This window comes from Magnolia sinica, chromosome 5 (genome assembly GCF_029962835.1).
Source record: "Magnolia sinica isolate HGM2019 chromosome 5, MsV1, whole genome shotgun sequence".
Classification (NCBI taxonomy): Eukaryota; Viridiplantae; Streptophyta; class Magnoliopsida; order Magnoliales; family Magnoliaceae; genus Magnolia; species Magnolia sinica.
In genome coordinates, this window is record NC_080577.1 from 113,555,350 (window position 1) to 113,577,385 (window position 22,036).

At 39.2% G+C, this 22,036-nt stretch overlaps 2 protein-coding genes across 2 annotated transcripts in view; both read right to left on the reverse strand.

Annotated features, from left to right (window-relative positions):
• The window catches only part of LOC131246791 (signal peptide peptidase-like 2), a 37,666-nt gene extending 27,965 nt beyond the window's left edge, over nt 1-9,701 (reverse strand). The window contains exons 1-5 of the mRNA XM_058247201.1: nt 9,434-9,701; nt 8,173-8,331; nt 7,929-8,040; nt 7,678-7,797; nt 3,109-3,257 (exon numbers count right to left, since the gene is read on the reverse strand). Of these exons, the coding sequence (XP_058103184.1) occupies nt 3,109-3,257; nt 7,678-7,797; nt 7,929-8,040; nt 8,173-8,331; nt 9,434-9,577 (684 nt within the window). The 5' untranslated portion in view covers nt 9,578-9,701. The remainder of the gene's footprint in view (nt 1-3,108; nt 3,258-7,677; nt 7,798-7,928; nt 8,041-8,172; nt 8,332-9,433) is intronic.
• Nucleotides 9,702-11,102: 1,401 nt separating this feature from the next.
• LOC131246792 (small ribosomal subunit protein uS7-like) lies at nt 11,103-18,995 on the reverse strand. Its single transcript, XM_058247202.1, has 4 exons — nt 18,843-18,995; nt 12,773-13,044; nt 12,481-12,684; nt 11,103-11,346 (listed from the first exon to the last, which is right to left on the reverse strand). The coding sequence occupies exons 1-4, from the start codon at nt 18,918-18,920 to the stop codon at nt 11,292-11,294; spliced, it is 609 nt and encodes a 202-aa protein (XP_058103185.1). The 5' UTR covers nt 18,921-18,995; the 3' UTR covers nt 11,103-11,291.
• Between the last annotated feature and the right edge of the window lie 3,041 nt (nt 18,996-22,036).

Sequence of the window (22,036 nt, forward strand, 5' to 3'; positions counted from 1 at the left end):
ATCATCTCTCTCTTTCTCTCTATTATTGTTGCTAGGGTTGAAACTTCTCATACGTTGGGATGTTATCAAACCTTAGTGCCGTGTTTGAATTAGTGGGCCCACCAAATGATTTATTTACCATAAAAATTAGCCACAAGCTTTATTGAGTTGGGCTTATCCCAATGATCCATCTTATATAAAAATATTTTATGTCATTTGATTATTTGTAAAGGATTTAGCACTCCGAGCTTTGTTGTGAGCGAATACCTAATTACAGGCTGTAAACAGATTTCAAGTTATACAAACACCAACTGTTTCCCTGTAATCATATTACAACTTAAAGCCAAACAAGACCACATGTAAACACTTTACACCTGTAATCAGATTACAACTTAATGACTTTACAGGCATCCAAACAACCACTAATTATCATGTGCAGTTGGGGCTTGTGAAAACGTATAACAAAGAATGATGATGCAAGACATGAAAATTAACTATGAAATGCAAGATCTCAGGCTTTAGATCAAACTAATTCAGAAACATTCACATAAAATTTCCACATCCCACACAAAAGTTCAAACATTCAAACAAGGGGAATCGGTGTAGGTCCAGGCCTACACATGCTAGGGTTGGATCAACAAAAATTATTAACCACACGATATTCAAAGGAAAGTGAAAATCATCCACACATGCACAGCAATCAGTCCAAGGGATTCACCAATTTCAATTCAAAAAACCCTATGATTAGCAAAGGGGCAAATAAACTGAAAGTATTGCAATCTAGGGTTAGGGTTAGGAGAAAGAGGTATGAGAGGAGTAAAATAGTAGGAAATCAGAACCTGGAAATAGTCCCCACGCGGACAGCGGGCCAGGCCTATCGCATGTGCGTAGGGGTCTGGCCGCATGTGCGAGGGGGCGCCGAATGCGAAAAGTGTCTCCTTGGCTCTAGTCGGCCAAAGGAGGACTTCAAAACCCCAAAGTTGTGTGGCGATCAGATGCGCGTCTATGCGTTGTGCTCCATCAAAGTTTCAGCCATCCTACAGAGCTAGATTCTGGAAACTGACTGTAGGGAGAAGAACGGCTGCAAAAACTGACGGATTCGAAGCGAGGATGGTTGTAGAAGGTGATGGATGATAGAAGTTAGGGGCGGATTGGGAAGGGGCGGATTGGGATAGATGTGGCTTCGCACCACGGTTGTTAGCCCTTCGATGAATTGGATTTTTCCACAACTCGAGAACTCAGAGGAATAGAAAAAAATGCATGAATTTTTTTATTAAACTTCAATGAATCAAAAAGCTACAAGGGGTGCCTATTTATAAGAAAACCATAATACCCCAAACCCATGCCATGTGTGCAACCTATTACTTGGCGATGAAGTAAACTGAAATAAAAATTAATCAAAGAAATCTAAACCATCCGTAATATTCTAAATAACATTAATAAGCAAAACCTAAAATATGAGATTAATCAGACTAGTGGGCCACAATCATGAGATCTCATGATGGGCTTTACTTGAATATCGGGCCCACTCCAACAAACCAAAACTCTGTCTTCTAAATAGGAGGCCCTCCCTGAACGTCGTCATCGATCCAAATCGATGGTGGGGCCCTCCTTCTCCTTGCGTACGTGCGTAGGGGGTGGGGGGCGTGCATGTACGCGAGATGTCCCCATCAAATGAGGTGTCAATCAAAGAATGCTGGTAATTGTCTCCTTAGCACAAGAATGATAGGGACATCACATTATGGATGCCATGACGCACATATCAGAAGAGGGTTCGAGCCCCAGTGTTCTTGTGGCTAGGCAACTGCCCGTTCAAGTCCCGAGGAGCCGAAGACCCCACACAATATGTGAGTTGCGTGGAGGATGTTTTTGGACCGTTGGATGCGACTTGATCATGGCCTGCCGTGATCACGGACGTCTTCAGAGTTCATCGGATAGTCTTAGTTTCCTAGGATTGTAGTGATTTTTGTTTTGAGCACTTAGTTTAGTTTTTGAGATTTTATTTACATGTTTTATTGGTTTTATGCTTTTACAGGGGGGGTATTTGTAATTTACAAAGTAGGGGGTTAAAAGCAAAAAAAGTTTTTCATTAATAGTCTTTTTGTAAATGACCAACTTTTAGACTATAAAAGCTTGGACATCCAAAACTAGCCCTTTTTTTAATGTGATGTTAATGAAAAAGATTGAAGTTCTCCTCTTTCTCTTGCATTTATGGAGAATGTGGTGTGAAACCCCATTCGGTGTGAATCCGAATGAAAATTACCTTGGTGTGAAACCCTACTCATCCATCTCCTCTCTTCTTAAGCTCCAAATGTATTTTTTCTCATCTCTTCTCTCTTTTACTCTCTTTATCTTTTTCCTTTTCTTCTAAAACCCAAACCATCCCAACCTATACCCAACAAAAAAGTCCGGCCATATGTGTGAATCCGTACGTTCATACAACTAGACGGACAGTCTGTACAAACTATTTTGTGGACCTCATTTCAGCCATTTTCTTACATCCTTATTCTTATTTCTTCAACCAAACCCTAACCTAAAACCCTAGATCTCCTTTCATATAAACCCTAATTTCAGATTTTCCTAATTTCCAAACTCTAACCCTAACACTAATTTCCCTAAATCTAGAACACTTTAGAATCCCTTTATGACTCAGGTGATTCCCTTTAAAATAATTCTACCCTCATGTTTTGGATGGAATTTCTTAATTCCATTGGGCCTATTTCGAATTAACATCTTACCAGTTCCTTTGTACAAGCATGTGGTAGCCTAGGATTACATGTAATTGCTTATTTGAGTAATTGTTTTATTTATGATAAGGTTGCTGAAATTTCATACTTTTGTTGCTCATGTTTTAAACTGAAAACCTGATTTCATCTATCATCCTAGGTTAGAAAACCATCCTGCATCAAAGAACAACTTGGACTAAGTGATAAGGGCACATGTATTTGTTAAACGCCCATGTGAAGGATATTCCTATAAACTATAAAGTAATCAAGTGCTCTTGCAGCTAGTGAATGTCTAGATTGTGACATAAAAGCAAGCTTGGATACAGTGAAATCGCATGTAAGAAATTAGACATGGACTTTCAGATGATGAGTAAGAGTAATCTAAAGAATATCACTTTCTCACCAATTGATCATAACGCTCATCAGTCTGCTCGCACGCAATAAAGTCACCCCAAATGGAAGCACAAACAATGGTCCCAACGGCCATCAGCCACAAGAATATCTCAGAGAAATCCACAACTGGCTGCCTAGGAGAATACAACAGAAGCTCCACTGCAGTGAGAAACATTTGGTCAACAATGCACTTCAGGTAAAGATAGAATAGATCAAACTAGAAGCGAAGAATATAAGCATATTCGATTATTTTTAGATGGCACTGGATTCCACCTGCTAAGGTGCAAGAACAGCCTTGACATTAACAAGATATATGAGAAAGAGTACTTCATGAAGCTAAAAATGGGAGTGCAAAAGCAACTAATAAGTAAAAACACATAAATATGCGTAGCTAGAGTTGCAGGAGGGCGAGATCAGTTAATACAGGATGCACCCCATCTAGAGTCACTAGACACGAGCAGATCAACACACCAAGGCAAAAAAACAGGAAGCACAAAATCCAAAACAAATATGAAAGGGGTACACATGAACCTCCCCATAAATGGAGTTGTGCAGCTTTGAAATTTGTGTATGCATCTACGTGTGCTCGCTGTGGTTTCCCTGCTTCAAGAAACGTAGAAAGTAACTGCTAAGTTGAAGTTGTTTAAATGGTATGTTAACCCAGCTCCACACACATGGTTATAAATAGCAGCATTGGAGTGTTGACTCACCCAGAGACCGGAACCAGTACAACTCTCCCTGACTCGTTCTGATCTAGTCTGTTCTGGTGTGACTCACCCAATTCCTCATTTTGTTCTTCAAAGCCATGGCTACACACTCTCAGTGGACTGCCTGGGGACATTGATTATATGCAGTGGAGTGCAGGGAATCCCTTGTCTTTCCAACAAGTATAAATAGTATCTAGAAGAGTAATGTGATGCCATGACCCCTTCAGCAAAGTTAACTTTTTTTTTTTCCTTTTCTCTACTTCATTCCATCCATTGGACAGGATTGAAGTGTTGCAAAATATGTATCTCTATAAGTGAGTCTACTGATTATACAGAACATGCTTAAAATTATATTTGAAAACTCAACTTGATGCATACGAGTCAGTTCAATCATACTTCATCAAGGCTAAAAAAGAAAAAAAGAACTCAATTTGGTAACTACTCGGTTGACTTAGTTGACATGACAAAACTCGACTTGACAGCCAAGTCGGGAGCACCAAGTCAGAAGCACAATAGTAGATCTCTATACCAAGCTATATTCCAAAAGAAAGGATAGTGAGGCCGGCAGCAATGTTCTTTGTTCGAAGACAAAGACGAAGTAGAAGAGATGGTCTTTGTTTGAAGACGGAGGAGGAATAAGCATTCAAGCTATAGATTGTCCAAAAAGTAGCAAAAAGAATAAGCCACCATAAGGAAGAACTTTCCTTTCATGCCACAATCTCAAGCCTGAAAAAAGTCCCCAGTTGAGCCCTGCATGACCCATCTGGAAGGGTTTTGGCCTCAGGTGGATACGGTGGATAAAGGAATGCATTTGGCTTCTTTTTTAAAAAAAATCTTGGTGAACAATTCCCCAACAGATTGCTTCTCTAGTTCTAGATGCCCCTGGCAGGGGATCTGTTACCCCACTTCTTTCCTCTTCTGTAGCTGAGAGCCAAGTCTGCTTAGGAACAAAGCATTTAGCTTTAGCCTTATTAAAGGTTTGGAGTTGGCGGCCAAAAATGGTGGTGTCCAACCTTCAACTTGCAGATTATTCCCTCATTTTATAAGGGGAAAAATATATAAATCTGAAAGGTGTTCTAAGTAGGGCTGTCAATGGGCCAGGCTCAGACCAAGCAAAATCAAAATTTTGAATAGGCCTGGCCTGAACAGTTAAAAATCCGGGCCCAAGCCAACCCCAGGCCCAGCTCATTGAGTCCCAGTTCTAAAGTTTTTTGAAGCATACGTTGGTTGGCCTTCGTGTGAATTTGGGTAAAAGGGTTGCAGGGTGGCAGAAAATAGTTCAAGGTCTTGGTGGATTGGTTGGGATGTAAAAAAGTAAATCTCCCTAGTTCATATCCAGCACTTTGTCTTGGGGGTAATTTTAAAGCAGATTCAATGAATGGATTAAGAAACCACGATGTGGAAAGGGAAATATCTTTCTTTGCAAGGTAAAATTGCACTTATCGAGTATGCTCTTTGTAATCTCTTAGTTTAATTCATTGCCCTCTTTAAGACGCCAACAGCTTTGGCTTTGAAGATTGATCAACTTCGAAGGAATTTCTTTAAAAGAGGAGAGAAGCAAAGTGTCCATCTCATGAGTTGGGAAGAGTTGCAAAAGGCAGTGAGAAGGCGCCATCGGGGTGGGAAGAATTAGGGAGAAAAAACTGAGCTCTTTTGGGAGATTTTTAGTGCATGGGCCATACAAAATGGTCCATTTTTAACAAACTGAGCATTGAGAATTCCTGCTCAAGTGGGTCCCATTCATATTCAAGTTCTTCTCATGCAATTCTCTTAATCATAAATTCCACATAATTTGAGAGTTGTTATACTAGTTACAGATCCAAGGGATTTCTATTGTCAACCAAAGCAAAGAAAACTTATTCTTTAATTCTCCAAGAAAATGATCCCATGGAATTAATGTTCCAACAAATTTCCATACAACACATCCAAACAACCCTAAAATAAAATCATAATAATATCAAGGAAAACCATGATGCAAGCAACAAATGACCTGTTTAAATAATATGCAGTATGCAATGCATATATGTTGCACTAGGAAAAATGGCAATAATTTTAGATGTGTTAGCATAAGTGTTCTACAAAGAGAGGAGATGGCTCCAATGAGGGGAACATTGATTGGGTGGAAAGGCCTTAAAAGACAATCAGAAAAAGGCCTAAATGGACTTGGATTGTGATGGTGAGATGGGATATGAAAGCTTGTTCATTTACCAAGGATAAAGGCTTAGATAGGAATGATTGATGATATGAAATTCATAAATCTAACCCAAATTGTTGGGACAGGGCTATGATGATGATTATGAATGGCATGAATAGTCTAACAACAGATAACATAGTTAAGAACATAAACAATATTGATGCAGAGACCGCTACTACTACAATTTTAGTCAACAGCCAGTATTGCAAAAAGGCCATAGCACTCAAATTCTACTGGAGCCAATAAAGCAATGGTATCAACAGAAACTAGTATTCTGTTGAAACTTACAGTAAACAGCTGGATGGAACCTCAAGTTATGCAAAAGCAAGTAGCAAATCAGCTAACCGATTCCTCAGACAATGACTGAAATATGCTGCAGCAATTCACTATAATATGTCTTGGTTTGTTCTAGGTTGCTTGTTGTCAAATGGGCCTATTGTGTTTCTAAGTTTAAGAGCTGTAATTTTGTTGTTTTTGTTTTTTGTTTTGCTTTTCTTCAATAAAATTTCCATTCTCTCAAAAGATAAAAGAAGAACTTACAATACAACTAAGAATTATACAATATCAAGGGGAAAGTGTAGATAAGTAGATTAGAGATAGGGAGAGAAGATGATGGACAGAGAAGAGAGAGAGAGAGAGAGAGAGAGAGAGAGAGAGAGAGAGATATGATAGCCCATTCACCACTCAAGAAAATTCAGATTTAAGAAAACTCAAAACATGCCTAGGGTTTCTCCTCTAGCTTGCATTTACAAACTAATTTCAACTACACTATATAATTTTCCGTAATTTTCTGACTGAAAATAGATTTTATTTTTTTTTTTTCTTTTAATGATAACAGAAATAGAAACTAACAAGAATAATTATCAAAATTAGAAACTAATGTTGACATCTAGCATCTTTTTACTAAATTGAATAGAATTTCAAACCAACTTTGATTTAATGCAACTTCTTTCCTGAATGAGCCTTGTTAAGCCCGCATTCATGAACAAGGAAACTCATGTACAAGCCATTAAATGCACTGGCAAGGCCAATAGGTATAAAACCCGTGCATCCATCAGGTGGGTCCAACCATGTCGGCTATTGCCAAAAATAATTCTGGTCCACTCAACTGGTTGGCCCCAATACTAGAAACAGGTGGATGGGTTTTTCACAGCTGTACATTTGTTTTATAAACTCCAGCCCACTTGACATGTGGACCGAGCTGATTCTTGGGCCAGGACATCTACATTGTGGTACCTTCTAAAGGATCAATTGGATCTTGCACCCATGTGCTGCCTTGTATGTGTGTCTGCTTAGCAAAGCTCTTGGATAATATTTGCTTAGCCCTTAGCTGATTCCAAACCCATAGTCTCTAATACTCAAACCAAACTGAATTTCTTGTAGACCGAGACAGTAATCCACCTAGAGTCTATAAAGGAGATCCGTGCTAGCATCAAATATTCACCAAATAAATATGCATACTAACAGTAAGCAAAGCAAGCTTTCCCTGCATGGTGGGTCAACAATGTGAACCATTTGATAGTTTCAAGTTTTAACATCTGAACTAAAACTCAATTAGCAGCATATAGTACAAAAATATCAACATCCAAAAACCTATAGCCAGTGGAACAGCATCAAAACTCACAGACAAAATAACAAATAAGGACTAAGGACACAGTATTTGAACATGGAGACTCACCTCTCCCTCCAGCGTCCAAGGAATCCTTCATAATCTGCCCTGCTGACTTCGGAATCATAACAACAGGAATCGTAATGTTTAGGGATGTATCATTTTCGGTGCACACCATTTTATAAAGATCTGCAAAGACACGCGGAGAAGTGAAAATATCAGAGTATGCATGGAAACTGGATAAATAACCAGCACCTTAATATAAAGACAAACACTTATCTAGTAAAACACCAATTTTATAATGCATCAGAAACAACTACCTTCATTGTCATTTATCACCAGTAAGCCAGCTGCACCACCTAGCTGTGCAACTTGTGCCTTAGTTGTGAAAGTACAATTTCCCCGCTTCGACAAGGCAATAGAATTTGCTAACTGCATAGGGGAGAGCTTTCTCAAAACAAAAAGAATCACAAAATAAATATATAATGGAAATTTTCAGGAATGTTCTGTGCCATGCTTTACGACAATAGCATGAGCTCAACCGGAAAACCGAAAAAGAATGACCTTTGAAGAGGAATTGGCACAGCAGTTGAAAGGATTTGCCAAAACGGCAGGCATTCTGAGTGCTTCGTCTGCATGACGTGGCAAGGAAGAGCCAAATCTAGCACTTAATCCAACCGCACTTTCAGCTTCTACACCATTTACCCAGTTCTTCACCTTAACCTAAAGCACCAGAAATCAGCACCCCTCGCATCCATAAAGAAGCAAAATCTTACATCACAACAGCAGGGATTCTAAAACATCCCATAAATGAATAAGTAAAATAAGAGGAGAGAAACCTTGCTTTCCTTGGTATTAAGAATAATTTTGAAACATTGATAATGATGGGGGGAGGGGGGGAAGCCGGGTCTTAAAGTCATGTGTCATGAATCAAATAGAGAAGCATGAAATGAACAAAAATGATGCAAAGGGCTTACAGGAACAAATATAACAATTGCAATAAAATTCCTGCACAAACGAATGGCACCTGATACACAGACAAGCCCAAAGAGCAAGGTTTTCAAATAATGGCAGACAGACAAACTTTCCAAGAGGATACAGGTTGATACGATCCCAGATCAACCCAGTATCAGAGCCCATATTGAGTGATGCAGGCCGAGTATCAGACCCATATCACGTTCAAAGAGGCCTGATAGGAATGTGATACCATGACCGATTTTCAAAACCTTGCCAAAGAGTCAACGTTGCACTTTGCAAAAGGCTATGCAACCCGATATACAATGCACCTGTTTGGGTTTTGAAAGGTCGTGATCTGGGAATGTGTGACGTATTCAGCATCAGGCAATCAGCTATTCAGCCTATGCTAAAGTATCAATTCCAGAACACCCTTAAAGTCGCTAAATTGTGAGCTTGCACTTCCACTCCCAATAAGACGACGAACAATCTAAAAGACCAATGCCACTTGACAAAGTGGGCAAGCTGCAGAGCAGCTTGTTGTGGCTGCTCTGTCGATGCTGTATATTGATCACAAGGGTAGGATCAATCTGATCAGGATGACTATCGGGTCCATCAAAATCCACAGCTGGGCCACCCCATCCAACAGTCGCAGCACATCAACACCGCCCAGGCCATCCAGCGCAAAGATCTCCATTCAGGGAGTGAGATTACAGCCTCCACACTAGATTATTCGCTGGAATCTAAACCACGAACGGCAAAATTCAAAGTGGGACATAGAGAATCGCTGAATTAAGGGGAAGACGATGAGGGTTATGTTCTTCCTATATTGCTAGAATCCATGCTAGACTAATAGTAGAGAGTGTCATACAAGCTGGAATTTGTTGTTGCACGCAGGCGATTTCGGGGCGGATTCGTTGTCATGGGAGACTTCATCGGCGAAGGAGAGATTCAGGAACAAGATGAAGAAGAAAATGATGAGATGAAGACATGCGAAGGAGCTGCTTCTCCCCATTTCCTACCAACCTGCAGAAACAAACCCTAAAATCTCTCTCTCTCTCTCGTTTTAGATGGAAAAGAATCTCGATTGCCTGAGATTGAGAATAACCGAAGAAGCGGTCGGCACGCACACAACTAAGAAGAGGTGAAGTAGAAGAGGTAGTTAAGTATGATACTCTGGCGGCGTATGACACTTGGTACACAGGCATTCAGAAATCGTACAACGTGGCATACCTTAACAAACATTAGACCGACTGAATAGTGGAAGACACTGCAGCTTAGTCACAGTCCCAAATTCAGACGGGTTGAACAATCCTAACCTCTGATTCATGGGCGTTAGTTCAAATATGGCCATTGGTTAATTTTCATTATTAACCGTTGAATGAAGTCCACCAACCTGATAGTCAGCAAATCAATCAAGCGTAATTTTAGGTTCATGGTAACCCTAACCAGGAACCACGGACAGTTTAGTTTGACTGCATAAATGCCACGTAAGCAATTTCTAGGTGCCTGTGTATCATCTATCACACCCGCCCCAGTATCTGAGTATATTCAGATAGAAAAGAAGATTGGTAGGGGGTCGGTAATGTTTCACCGCTTAATGTTTCCTTCAACACGAAGGTCTGTCGGAGCCAGTACATCTGTCGGTCCCACCGTGGTGTCCCATGGCATCCAATCCGTCCATCAGTTTTTCCGGATCAAATTAATGTGTGCTGAAAAATGTTCATTTCTATAAAGTATACCACAAGGCTACTTTGATTTTTACTTTTGTTGGGGTTGGGGAAAAAAATGATAATGATGAAATTAAAGAGCCGGATGCTTGGGGAATCCTGTGGGGCAAACTGTGATGTACATGCCTTAAATCCACACCGTCCATACATTTTAACAGCTCATTTTTTTTTGACATGATCCCAAAAATGACGCAGATCCAAACAGTCGTTATTGAATCCCCACCGTTAAAATTTTCATTGGGGTTATTGAATCCCCAACATGATCCCAAAAATGAAGCAGATCACCATTAAAAACTTTGGAGGGGTTATTGAATTCCCACAGCTAAAAACTTCATAGGGGCCACCAGAATGTTTATTTGCCACCCAACCTGTTGATAAGGTCACAAAGACCTGGATGAATAGACCATTAAAAATCCATGAATTTGTAGTTTAGTAGTTTGATTCCCAAACTGTGGACCTCGAACATTGTCCAATCGAATCCATGCAAATTCATGGCCTTGAAGCATTCTCATGTCCCAGATACCACACAGGGCCTTTTGGCTTGAAGCAAAAGCAAAAGCAATCCGAATTCCAACAGGGGCTGACCACAACAGGCAGGCCATGGCCCATTGCCCTATTGCAGGGAAGGACCATAATTCCCTCTTCCGGGGAAGGACCATAATTCGACCACAATTCTATGATGACTGTTACTGATCGATGACATGTGCAGGGGTTCTGTTGTCAGCTCGGACATCCCAGCCGGAAACTTGGCTAACAAAAGCTAGGAATTTGGCAGTATAGATTATGACATGAACAAAACCAAGCAGAGAGTTCAAGCCAAAATGCAGAATCATTTCAAACAATATTTTGTTGGTCTCAACTCCATATCCAAAATATAAATCAAAACTGCTTCAAATTAAAATCCAAATAGATTAATGTTTAACAAAAGGGAAAAAAATGACAAAATCGAAGAAAATATATTTCAAAACGAGCCAGCCCTTGCTCAACAGGGCATGGGAATCAACGGTTTGCTTTGGCAACTCGCTCAATCTCATCCTTCTTCTTGATCGCATAGCTGTCAACAAACAACACCAAATGCTGCTTTTAATTCCCAATGTTCAAATAATGCAAACAAACAACTCCAAAAACTAAAACAAAAAAGCAAAAAGATAACATCAAACCCTAAGACACTTTGGTCTGTTAGGATAAGAAAGTTTTCATGATTGCAATTATTTGTTATTGGAAATTGCATCTTTAAATGTCATGAAATTTCATGATATTGATATTTGGTGCAACCAAATGCATCCCTAGTAATTTGCTGTTTTGCAATTTAGAATAAATTGATCATTCAGCCACCCTACCATAAATAACGATTTCATATAATTTTGATTGTTATGTATGTTCAGACTGCTTAACTAAAAATTGCAATCAGGCTATCTGAACCGCTTGTTTATTAGGGAACCAGGATGGACGAAATGTATCCCAAAATCACATATATTGGCCACAATTCTAACAAGAAAATATCCCCATAAATCAACACCATCAGCACATGTTGCACCAATTTGCCCCACATTGGTTGACCCAACATCCAAATAGCCTAATCAGCAGGTCGCTACCTCCGGCAATTGGGGGGCCCACAATTTGGAAGGTTTAATGTGGGTTTCAGATATCCCACCTGTACAATTTTTGAGGTCATGGGCCCAGGGTGTCCCTCTAGCGAGGGTATAGACTAACCAGCTTGACTCTCAAACTAGAGGCTATGCAAATTAGAATTTTGAAAATCTGTTTTTGACAAAAATGATTTTGTTGGTGCCCAAACAATCCTTAAGATTAGTACGTTGGACTGAAAGAAATGGCATTTACTGTTCAACCCAGCAGGGTACAGGTGGACCCCACCTTTTTGTACCTAGGCTGCTGATCTGATGTCCCCATCCTAGGATGGGCTATGCCAGATGATCGTAGCTCCAACAAAAAAATCAGAGAATTACACCAATACCCCCCATTTAGCATTGTCAAGTGGACAGTTACAATCATCTAATTGATCATGGTCATCCATAACCATGCGTCTGAATCACCAAAAGGCCGTTGCCACATGTACAAAATTTATCGGGTTGATCAAATGCATTACCCAACACTATATTTCTTTCATTCAGAAAGATTAATATGAAAAGAGATCAAAAACAAAAATGACAAAATTCAAGTGGGATACCTGTTGGAAGAACCCTTAGCTGCGTTGATGAGCTCATCTGCGAGGCACTCAGCGATTGTCTTGATGTTTCTGAAAGCACTCTCGCGAGCGCCAGTCGTGAGGAGATATATTGCCTGGTTAACTCTTCTCAATGGAGAGATATCAACCGCCTGACGTCTCACAACACCAGCCGAACCAATCCGAGTAGCATCTTCCCTCGGCCCACTAATAGAGAGAGCCAAATAGAAAGTTAAGAAGTGATATTTGTGAAAAAATTAGGAATTATAAATAGCTTAAAGTTTGGGCAGGCCACCTGTTGATGACAGCATCTACGATTACTTGGATTGGGTTTTGATCAGTAAGAAGATGAATGATCTCCATCGCATGCTTGATAATGCGAACTGCCATCAGTTTCTTGCCATTGTTACGACCATGCATCATCAGAGAGTTTGTCAATCTCTCAATAATTGGGCACTGAGCCTTCCGGAACCTTTTGACAGAGTATCTGCCAGCAGTATGGGGGACAAATGTAGCATGCTTTTCAGGATTAACAGCAATATAATCTGCTAGGGATATATCGCTGACCTGCAAAACCACATGGAGGAAAAACAAAATCACTTGAAGATGCCTAATTACATTAGAAGACAATATTAACCGGCACTGCAGTTTCATGGGACCCGAATACAAAGATTTGACAGCAGAATGTCTGATCACATGGCTAAATTCATGTGTGCAAAGTCAAACCAACACACACTACCTATCCATGTTAGTTGTAAAAGCCAATGTCGTGTTATAATCAGCCAGCAAAAACTCATTAAAGCATAAAAGTAAGCAAGAAGAAAAACAAATAATCAAAATATCAGGCATTAAAAAAAAAAAAAAAACTTAAATAAGCGTTCAGAAGGAAAACAAACATCGACCAAAGAGTACATGCAGAACTAAACAACAAATACGTGAATTGTCTGGGAAAAAAAAAAGTCATACCGCAACATTCTTTTGAAGAAACTGATATCTTCATTCATAATAAGAATGCCATGATCTCTAAACATATAGGCAAGAAATGATATTTTTATCACAATATCTCCAATTTAAAAAAATTGGGATTGATGACTAAGAGGAATGAACATATTCAGGACTGTAAGCCTCCCAAAAATATGTGGTGCATGCAAGGGTTGAAGCTTGAATGAGTATTCTTCATGGCAACCATTTACTGTTGGGATCCTATGCAGTCCAGCCTCCACAAGTCTCTGAGCTGCATACTCCAATTGTTGTTGGGATGGGACTAACACATTCATCTCAACATTACAAATCTTCGTAGGATCTGCCAATATGATTATTGAGTCATCAATCAACTTTTCCGTTGAAAAAGACATAGATCCATCACGTGTTCCATATGTCAATCCTTTGACACATTTCAGCCGATCTGACCTTTGACCTTCAGTGTGTATCATCTTAGATTTTGACACTTTGGCTAGACACATCATCCTTTGAAATTTCAGATACAACAGGTTGAGATCCGTTGCACTACTCCTACACCCGCAAGCTATCCATGCTTGGCCAAACTTCTTATTCATTCACTGAATTCTTCCTTGATTTATTGCATCTCATCCTTCCATGTCTTCTCAACATTCCTAGATCCCTCATATGGGCTTTTATGAATGCATATTTTTCAATATTCAAAATATTGTTGTGTTTTGTAGTGAGGAGATAGATGAGTATCGACATGGTTCACCATAATAACCATGGAAGATGGATAATAGTTATGGCAATAGGAAGCTCAGTTTGTGACAGGCATATGTATTTGGTAGTTCGAAGATGAGTAATGATAATTGTAATGCGTACACGTGGAATCCAAATAAGAAGAACCGCATAGAGCCCATGAGTTTGCCTCTCAATGACATCTCAACATCAAAGAATGGGTTGGCTCATTGCAGTAGATTTTGAAAAAATTGGGAAATTGCCATTTAGTTTTTTAATGGGATTTGGTTGGTGAGTGTTGGTTATAACCAGAAAGATATAGCAGAAAATAGAAAAAAGCAAAGACGGAATAAAAGAGAGATAAACTAGGGAGCTAATGAACATTATTGTCATTGTCTTATAGACAAATTTGCTCTCACAAGGAAGAATCCTCGATGCATTGGATCTCAGCAACTCTGTCCTCGGAATACAATCAACTCTTCTTGCAGATCGATAGCCTAGATCGGGTGCACATGCAATCGCAGTCACTAAAAACTTGAATCTACTATCTAATTTACACAAAGGATATAAAGAAAAGAAGAAGAATAGTAAGTGGAGAGAGTTTTTCTATCTTTTGAAATAGAAAAACGAAATTCTTTTATAAAGGTTACCAAAGATAACCTTGGAGACATGGCATATGCGTGGCAGACACATGGAACATGTACCGACACGTCAGTGCATATGTAGCAACGTACAATAGCTTTCGGTGCATGCGTAGCAACTTTATGCACGCGCGTGATGTCATCCAAACAAAGAAAAAGCAAAAGTTGCTCAAGACAGACACTATACCGTACCGCAACCCTCCACGCACGTAGTTGCTCCCAAGATATACTCTTGATTTCCAATACAAACTGCTAGAAGAGGGATCTAATATAAAAGCTTTCTCATCCCACTTTCAATTCAATATGTAACTAAAATCACCAATACTAGACAATACGAAAAGCAAAACTGAAAGACAAAGGTATCTAGACATTTGAACTTTGCCTAGTATAAACATATCTGGTTTGTCAGGTGGTGACTTGAGAGTCTTGAACTACCCTGTGGAAACAACCCAGATACATCACACACAACATTTTCGAGCAACTCGAAATTCTCACAAAGCCAGCAATGTTATAGCCATGTGCTATATCCCAGTTTAATGAGCACTCTAAAGAATGTCCAAATTCTCATGGGAAGCAACCCCACTTCCACACTCGTATAGATGAGTCTATCAAGAATGTACATTAGTTATACATTCCACTGTATCATAGTTATGGAACTCATTTAAGGACAATATCTGACCTTTCCCACTACAAGTTATAGCATAGCCACATCATAATAATGGAGCCCTAGGCTTATAAGTTTGCAGTGCTAATATCATATCACTCAAAAGCTACTTTTTGTTACCCGTTGAACCTAGTTCTTGGGATCTTAGGTCATACAAGTTGAGTACCATTGTCGGCAGTTTATTTAAGTGGAACTTAGCCCCATTCCCCTCGATATGTTTATCACTAACTCTCTAGCTAATACATTGGTTAGTAAATCAACTAAATTATCATTGGACCTTACAAAGTCATAAATAATTACTCCATCCTTGATTCATTGCTTGACTAAATTATGCATCAAACATAAATGTCTAGATTTTCTAACACTTTTAGGTACGCCAAATTTGGAATTCCATTCTTCCACCATTCATTAGGGGTCTAGTCCGAGTATTTGTGAGGTACATGATTTAGCATGTGACATGTGGTTAAGAGGGCTTTTATACATAAGTTAAAAGATAAATCAAAGCTAGAAAGCATAGCACTTACCATGTCCATTAAAGTTCTATTTTTCCTTTCTGATATGCCATTTTGCTAGGGTGAATAAGGCGCAATTATCTCATGTACTATCCCTTCCGATTCACAAAATGATACCAAGTCATGAATATTCTCTACCCTTATCAAACCTTAGAATCTCCCCCTTTTTATTTAGGTAATTTTCCACCTCATTTACATAGTCTGCAAATTTATCATTTCATCATCTTTACTCCTAATTAGATATATCTTCACATATTTGTAGTAATCATCTGTAAAAGTTAAAAAATACTTCTTTCCTCATGCATTACAATGTTCTTCAAGTCACATGTCATTGTGAATTAAATCAATGACTCGGGTGTTCCTTTCAACTTGTTTGAAAGGTTTCGATCTCTATGGCAACCATCTCGAAAAATCTTATAAGAGAGATTTACCATGGGAAGAACTTTAAGAGATGACAACAAAAATTGTTGGAAAATTGGATTTAAAATTAAGGAAAAAACTTAAGTGTTTTTTGTTGTCTTTTAGTGTTGCGTTTCTTGTTTTGTTCTATAGTAATGATTTTAGTCTGACATTGAATAAAAAATGAAATGAGAAAGCCTTTATATTAAATCCCTCTGCTAGCAATTTGTATTGAAAACTAAGAGCATACCTTGAGAGCAACTTCACACACGAACCGGGTCAGGCCACAATTGTGGCGAGGCACGATATAGTATCTTTGACTCAAACAACTTTTGTTTTTCTCTATTTAGATGACGTCACGCGCATGCATAAAGTTGTCGCGCATGCGCCAAAAGTTATTTTACACCACCACACATGCATCAACATATCAGTATATACGCCACATGTCTGCCACGCGTACACCACGTGTCTAAGGCCTTCTATCAGTAACCTCTATCAAAAAATTCGTTTTTCTATTTCAAAATATAGAAAAACTCTATCTCCACTTCTTGTTTTCCTGTTCTTCCCTACATCCTTCTTTGTGGGCAAATTAGAGAGTAAACTCAAGCTTCTATTGGTTGTGATCATGTGTGCACTTGACCCAAGTCATCTATCTTCAAAGAGAATTGTTTTGTCCCGAGAACAAAGCTATTGAGACCTAGTGCATTGAGGATTCTTCCTTGTGGGGGTAAATTTGTCCTTATAATCATGACGATGACGTGCCTTAGCTCTCCAGTTCATTTTCTCTTTTATTATTTGTCTCCGAATTTTTCTATGTTCTATTATATCTCTGTGATTAGAACCAATAGTGAGAACAATTACATTTTTTATGGTATGGATTTGAGGATAGGATTTTTGTTTTTTTGGTGCGTGTGCATGTGGGATTTGGGGAATGGGCTTTTGATGGATTTGGGATGGACAGATAAGGGGAAAAAAGGAGAAAACGATTTAAGCAGAGGGGGAGGTACAGGTTTTTGGGGGGGGATTTGAGAAAGGAAACTTTTTTTAAAATTTTATTTTTTTCGATTTGAGGTAAGGAGAGGGATTTTGGATGGAAAGGGAGGAATATGGGAAAGGAAAAGGGCAAGAGAGAACAAAGCAAGAAAGAAAAGCCTTCAGTTCACAACAGTATAACTGGTTCTAATACATGAAATAATGTAAGTAGAATGAAAGAGATTGAAACTAATTGCAAAAAGTAAATCCCATATACCATTTTGAAGTAGAAAGGTGATAAATGGAAAGATATCCATGTGGTTTCACCACTCAAAGCCAACAGAGTAACACCAACAGTTGTATAGAAAATCCAAACTCACGAAATTCAAGAAAATAATTTCCTATGTCGTAAAATTATAGAAGCATGGCGTAATTGCCTATTTACTGATTGAAGTACATGTCTCAAAGTGAAACTAAAACTATTCCTAATTGGTGGAAACAAATTCCTAATGATGTCCATTTACTGACGACTTCCTAAAAAAAACGCATACTAAAACTCCCGACCATACTAGAACTCAAAAATAACAATGATAATGATAATAACCAAAATAAAAAACTCCCACTAAATCATATTAAAACACCAATCCACGCTAGGACTCAAGATAAAACATACCATCACTGTAGCCAATGTAGCTAGAGTTGGTTCGGGTTAAGGGAACCCAACTGATATCCCTCTATACTCAACCCAACCCGACCCAAATATATCTGATCATTCCCAACCCACCCTAACCCGACCTGAATTTGCTCAGCGCGAACCGGACCCAATTTCAAACTGGGCTGGCATTTTCCAATCCAAACCCGACCTGAACTCGGGTTGGGTCAATCAGGTTTGGGTTGACCTGAACACTAGCTGTAGCACACAGTGAGGAATCTCTCCAAGGGACATGATTGCATCAGGATAGCTCGTCAAAAGAAACCTGACTTTTACAACCGCTTCACCTCTCCCCTCTCCTAGCTTTAGGATACACCGTATACTCTCTCCACTTTTTTTTAGACGGTTCATCTCTCCACATGCATTGATATTAAGAGGAATTTGAAAATGCAGCTCAGAAATCCTTTGCAATTTAAAGAGAAATCACATCAGCCAATAGCCGAATCAATGTCTCTTTTCAAGGATTCATCATCACATATAAGCAATTAAACACACGCACACAACTATCTCCTTCGCTGCACTTAAAATTCCAAACTTTTAACAAACATTAAAGAAAGAGAGAAAAGATCGTTCCTTGCATTAGATGACCTTAACCTACCACTGAGATTGATGCCTAGAGCAAAAACAAAAATTAAAAAAGGAAAAATCACATATTTCTTTCTGGGATTATGTTTCAGATGCAATTGAAGAAACAGAAGATCAGATCTATCAGATATAAAAGGATAAGAGTTACGGAGAGCTGAGAAGAAAGGGAGATTTGAAAGAGAAAACTCAAAACGACTGACCTCAACATCATCGAAAGACCACCGATTGAAAAGCTTCACCTCCGGTAGAGCACCAGCAGCAGCAGGAGCAACCGCCATTGATTAAAAGAGATGGCGTCCGGAGCTGAAAAGAGATGACGACGCTGCGGAGCTAAAACCCTAGACGAAGACACAGACGACGAGTATGTATATTTATATACGAGGTCGGACCGGGATCCTCTACAACGGAAGCGGATTGGCTAATGTACCTCACACCAGCTGTATAGCTGCCTTTGGGTCTGATCATGAGGTGTGTGTTATATCCAAACCGTCCATCCATTTTGCCAACTCGTCTACAGCATCTATATAGCTGGTGTATGGTACACCAACCAATCCGCTTCCCACTACAACGGAAACAGATTGGCTACTCCCCCGCCACCAGCCCAGTAGTCGGTGGGCCCCACCATGATGTATGTGTCTCATCCATTCGGTTCATCCATTTTTACATATCATTTTAGGCTTGATTCCAAAAATTATAGGCATGTGAATCTCAGGTGGACCACACTATACGAAAACAATAGTAATTTGATATCCACCATTAAAATCATCCTAAGGCCCACTGTACTGTTTATTTGACATACAATCTGTTGATTAATTCATACAGGCCCAGATGAAGGAAAAAAACAAAAAAATCAGCTTGATCTAAAACTTTTATGCCCCAAAAGGTTTTTAATGGTTGATGCTCATTTAACACTGTTTCTTGTAACGTGGTCCATTTTAGATTTGAATATAACTCATTTTTATTCTTATATCATAAAATGATCTTTAAAAATATGTGGACGGCATGGATGAAACACACATCATGGTGGGGCCCACAAAAGCACCGAGGCTGATGGTAGGGGGAGTAGCCAATCCGTTCACCCCTACAAGGCCTGTTTGGTTTCCTGCCTCAAGTATAATTAAGTTGTAAATGAGTAATTATTATTTACCAAGGTAATTACCTTCATCTACCTTTATCTATCTCAATGTTGATTTGACTAGTTATTTTTTAAGTACTCAAATTGAGAATTTTGTAAAATAAATATAGGGCCACCATAATGTATGTGGCTTATCCACACTGCCCATACATTATGCCAAATGAATTTAAGGCATGAGCCCAAAAAATAGGCAAATCCAAAGGTCAAGTGGACCACACCACATAAAATTATGAGAATTAAATGCCTACCATTAAAAACTTGGTGAGGCCTTTAAAAATTTTAGATCAGGCTTATATTTATATTTTTCACTTATCCATGTCCATGGGACTCTATGAACAGGTTAGATGGTGAATAAACCTCGACGTGGGCCCAATAAAAGAATCAACTTTCAACGGTGGATAAATTAAGTTAATTGTTTCCTTTCATGTGGGCCAATTGAACATTAGATCTTCTTAAATTTTTCGGATAAAGCCTCAAAATATTCTAATAAAATGGATGAACGACATGAATATATTATATACATTATAGTGGAGCCCATGAATTTAAGTCAACATTTTTGAATCTTTCCAAGCAGGTGAAAGAATGCAATAATTACTTTTTTACTGTAATTTACAACAATTTACCTGTATTATGAAAAACCAAACAAACCCACGGTCGCGGATTCCATGCGAAATGAGCCGTATCCACGATTCAAGTGGACCTAAAGTGTGAGGATTGAATGTTCACAGATGGAATATTCGTGGGGCCACATAAGTTTTAAATCAGTCTAATATTTGTGTTTTCAGTTCATCCCAGTGGGAATGGCGTTATGAACTGTATAGATTGCATGTAAACATTACTGTTGACCCAGGGAGGTTTCAACGGTTGGAATTTCCCTACCCATCTTTTCCTTTAGTGCGACTCACTTGAGTCTTGGATCCTGGTCGCTTTTAGTCTCAAGTACTTAAATGAGCTCACGGAACGGATGGACGTCATATATTTCTCAAATACATCATTGTGGCCCACCTAAGTTTCCAGTGGAGGAACTTCATGGGAAAGGCTTTCACAATAATCCGCGTCCACTCTTTACCATGCGTGTAAGACACCAAGCTCTGTGAGGCCCACCATGTTGTATATGTCAGATCCACTCCGTCCATCAGGTTCTATCATAGATACTAATTCTCAGAAAAGAAATCAGCTAGATAAAAATCTCACGTGAGACATACCACAGGGAAGTTTGGGAATGGGATGACATCCATAGGTTTGTTTGTGAGGCTGCCTTGGCGTGTATCTTTCACCAAACCCATTAATCAGGTGTAAATGACCACGATCAGTTTAAGATAATAAAAAAATTTCAGCCTGATCCAAGCCTCAGGTAGGCCATATCGTCTTAACTTAGAAGTCTCTACGAGAAATTTTACATTCTTTCCAGGTGTGGCCCATATTATTTCTATATAGTACTGATTGTTTGTATGTACGGTTTGAATAAGGTCTCTCATCTGATGGACGGATTAGATTTACTATAAGGTGGGCTCCACAGAGTTTGTGCGTTTTACAAGAAAGGTGTTGTGTTCCAGTTCTACCAGGTAAGTGGCAACGAGGTTTGACTGCCGAGAGAAACGCTGGCGTACCACGCGGTATGTATCTGAACGTGAAAAGACTTAATGCCCATGAAACACCGTCCATCAGGAATTCGACGCTACCTTTGGAAAACCGATTGGCTACTCCCCCTGACACCAGCCAATGGCTGATGGTCAGTGCTCTGTGGGCCCGACCATGATGTATATGTTTCAACCATGCTTCCATCTATTTTCTTAGATCATTTGATTTCATGAGAGATTAGAAACTTTTAGGGGGCATAAAAGCTTTGGATCAAGCTGATCTTTGTTTTTTCCCTTCATCCGGGTCTGTATGACCTAATCAACATGTCAAATAAACATTATAGTGGCCCTTAGGAGGATTTTAATGGTAGATATCCAATCACTATTGTTTTTGTTTGGTGTGGTCCAACTGAGATTTATATTCTTATCATTTTTTAATTAGGTCTAAGATGATATGTAAAAATGAATGGACGGAATGGATGAAGCACATACGTCATGGTGGGCCCACAGAGCACCGACCATCAGCCACGAGCCGGTGACAGGGGGAGTAGCCAATCCGTTCCCCTATCTTTGGCCTTTATCCAAATAAATAAGCTGCTTCAACAATCAGGTGTGCCCCTCCCAAAAAATATAAATTCATATGCTATGCCCCACCTGAGTTTTGAAATACTATGACTCT